Source organism: Vollenhovia emeryi, unplaced genomic scaffold, assembly GCF_000949405.1.
Source record: "Vollenhovia emeryi isolate VEMERY1.0 unplaced genomic scaffold, V.emery_V1.0 DF944658.1, whole genome shotgun sequence".
NCBI lineage: Eukaryota > Metazoa > Arthropoda > Insecta > Hymenoptera > Formicidae > Vollenhovia > Vollenhovia emeryi.
The window spans coordinates 1-2,454 of NW_011961708.1; the positions used below are offsets into that span (position 1 = coordinate 1).

The 2,454-nt window shown below is 35.7% G+C and overlaps 1 protein-coding gene across 1 annotated transcript; it reads left to right on the top strand.

Annotated features, from left to right (window-relative positions):
- Positions 1 to 239: 239 nt before the first annotated feature.
- LOC105562869 lies at positions 240 to 1,555 on the top strand (the record flags this gene model as incomplete). Its single annotated transcript, XM_012014003.1, has 1 exon — positions 240 to 1,555. A coding segment is annotated over exon 1 (944 nt), but the record flags the coding sequence as incomplete, so codon positions are not given.
- Between the last annotated feature and the right edge of the window lie 899 nt (positions 1,556 to 2,454).

Here is a 2,454-nt window from a genome sequence, read left to right on the forward strand (position 1 = left end):
GATAAAAGTAAACCATCTAATCTAATGTTTAGTCACAATAATCATTTTTTACTTTTATAATTCTAATGTTTATTTAAATTTATCTTTTTATTTTAATCTAATGTCTAGATGTAGAAAAACCGTAAATATATTATGTTAAACTTATCTCCTTCAATTCTAATTTATTTCTAAAGACCTCACCCCCCCTTCGTTTCCCCTTTGAGAGTGCACAAGGTCCGTCCCAGGGTAATAGGGATTAATTTCCTTGACCCGAAATAGGACCTGCGATCGCACCGCTCTTGGAAATAGTCATAGTGTCCTCGCGGACATTGACCTTTTCAGAGCCCTAGAAAAGTGCGTTCGGCTCGCTTCCACGCGCCTCCGAGCGTGTTAGCGAGATATCAAATTGCTAGTTACGTCATTCCATACCTCCTCGTCAGGAAGCCCTATCCTTCGGCTCCCGTTAATCTCTATTTCCCATATCTCCATTTTCCAAGAGGTTTTGACGTAACAATACGCTGAAAATTTTTTAAAACTCTTGACCGAAGACTATACGTCAAGCGTTGCTCGGACAGCTTTAGAAACTCAAGCCCGTAAAAAAAGACAATCAACTGTAGTTCTTCCATCGAAAAATGATATTCAGAAACTTCAAGTGTAGGTATCTCCGTGACAAATTGAGGAAAAATTATAAAGCTTTGAATGAACAATTTTCGAAGAAAGCTTGGCATGATTTAGCTGCAAGTGCTCTTATTTCTATTCAGTTGTTCAACCGACGTCGGGCAGGCGAAATTGAAAGAATCTTAATTAAAGATTTTAAAAATCACCAAAAAATTGATGAAAACACGGTTGGCGAGGCTTATTTAAAATTTTCAATCGAAGAAAAACGGGCTGCTCAAAAATATGTACGATTCACAATTCGAGGAAAATTAAACCGTACAATACCGGTATTATTGCACAGGGAACTTTTAGTGTGCTTAGAACTTCTTTTAAAGAACAGGCATTTGGTAAACATAAATAAAAACAACCCGTATTTGTTCGGTATCCCGGGTTCGTTCAAGGGAGACTATAGGTACCTCAGAGCCTGTGAACTAATGCGCAAATTTTCAGAGGAATGCGGTGCTGAAAAACCGGGTACTCTAAGAGGAACTATATTGCGAAAACACATAGCTACGATGTGTGTAAACTTTAATCTTTCCGAGAATGAAGTGTCTGATCTCGCTAGCTTTTTAGGCCATGCCGACCGTATACATAAAGAGCATTATAGGCAGCCTATAATAACGAGAGAAATATTGCAAATATCGAAATTGTTAGAAGCTGTACAAGGAAAGCAGAACGATTCTGAAGATGACTCGGACGATGGTAGTGAGATAATGCCTAATATGAACAAACCTGATAGTACTACCTCAGATGTACCCAATGAAAGCGTTTTTATTGATAATCATGAGGGAAATTCTGCAACATCACCTGCTTCCCAGCATTCGAATTATAGTAACTCATCTGAATCCGAAGAGGATTTTTCTGAGATTCTTACAGAACCCACAAAGAAAAAACAACAAAAAAAACGATCAAGTAAGTATAAATAAAATATTCATATATGTTCGTATATAATATATACATATATATCAATAATCATGTATTCCTTCTTTCAGCTTCACCGTTTGGAAAATGTAGCCGCGTTCGGTAGACGGAAAAAGAAAAAGAAGTTACATTCCGAGCTTTTCAAACGTATATTATTTCGAAAACTTTACCCTCTTTTCAACAAATTCAGGACGTAATCGATGATAATCCAAAAGTGTTTAATCGGAATATTGCAACCATTAAAACATGGGTCAGTAATCAAATAAAAAAAAAACGCGAAGTAGAAAGAGACAACTGCGTAGTGACTGCGTATTGCTAAATAAACGTTCGGAAATAACAGCATTACATTATGCGTAGATGTTCAGCAGATATAGCAGTTTTGTCATTATAGCAGCATTGTCATAGTAAGTGACAAAAATTGAAGACTTCTTCAGTGTACGTACCAATTAAAAAACAATTGTTCCTTTTGTAGAGAGAGATATATATGTATAATATGTATACAGGGTGAGTAATTTTAATTTATCACCCCTAATTTGTCCGAAACATTTTGTTCTCAAATTAAAACCAAATAAGTTATTAGGGGTGATAAATTAAAATTACTCACCCTGTATAATATATACGACCGGTTACGGAGGACTAAAGGTATTTTCTGCAACCCTTCCGTAAAAGGATTCTTTTGTGTTTAAAGCTGTTTAAACTGTTACAACAAAGTCCAAACATGTAAATAGTGATTACGCTTACTACGTGATCTATCTTACTATTCTTCGATATTTAACGTTAAATTGAAAATCTGTATTAATAAAGAAAAAGAAAATAAGACAGGCGTTGAAAGTCAACGTACCTGTCCCTCGCAGATCACATATTGTCACGTCTGTATGTGGTTCCATGTAATTATAA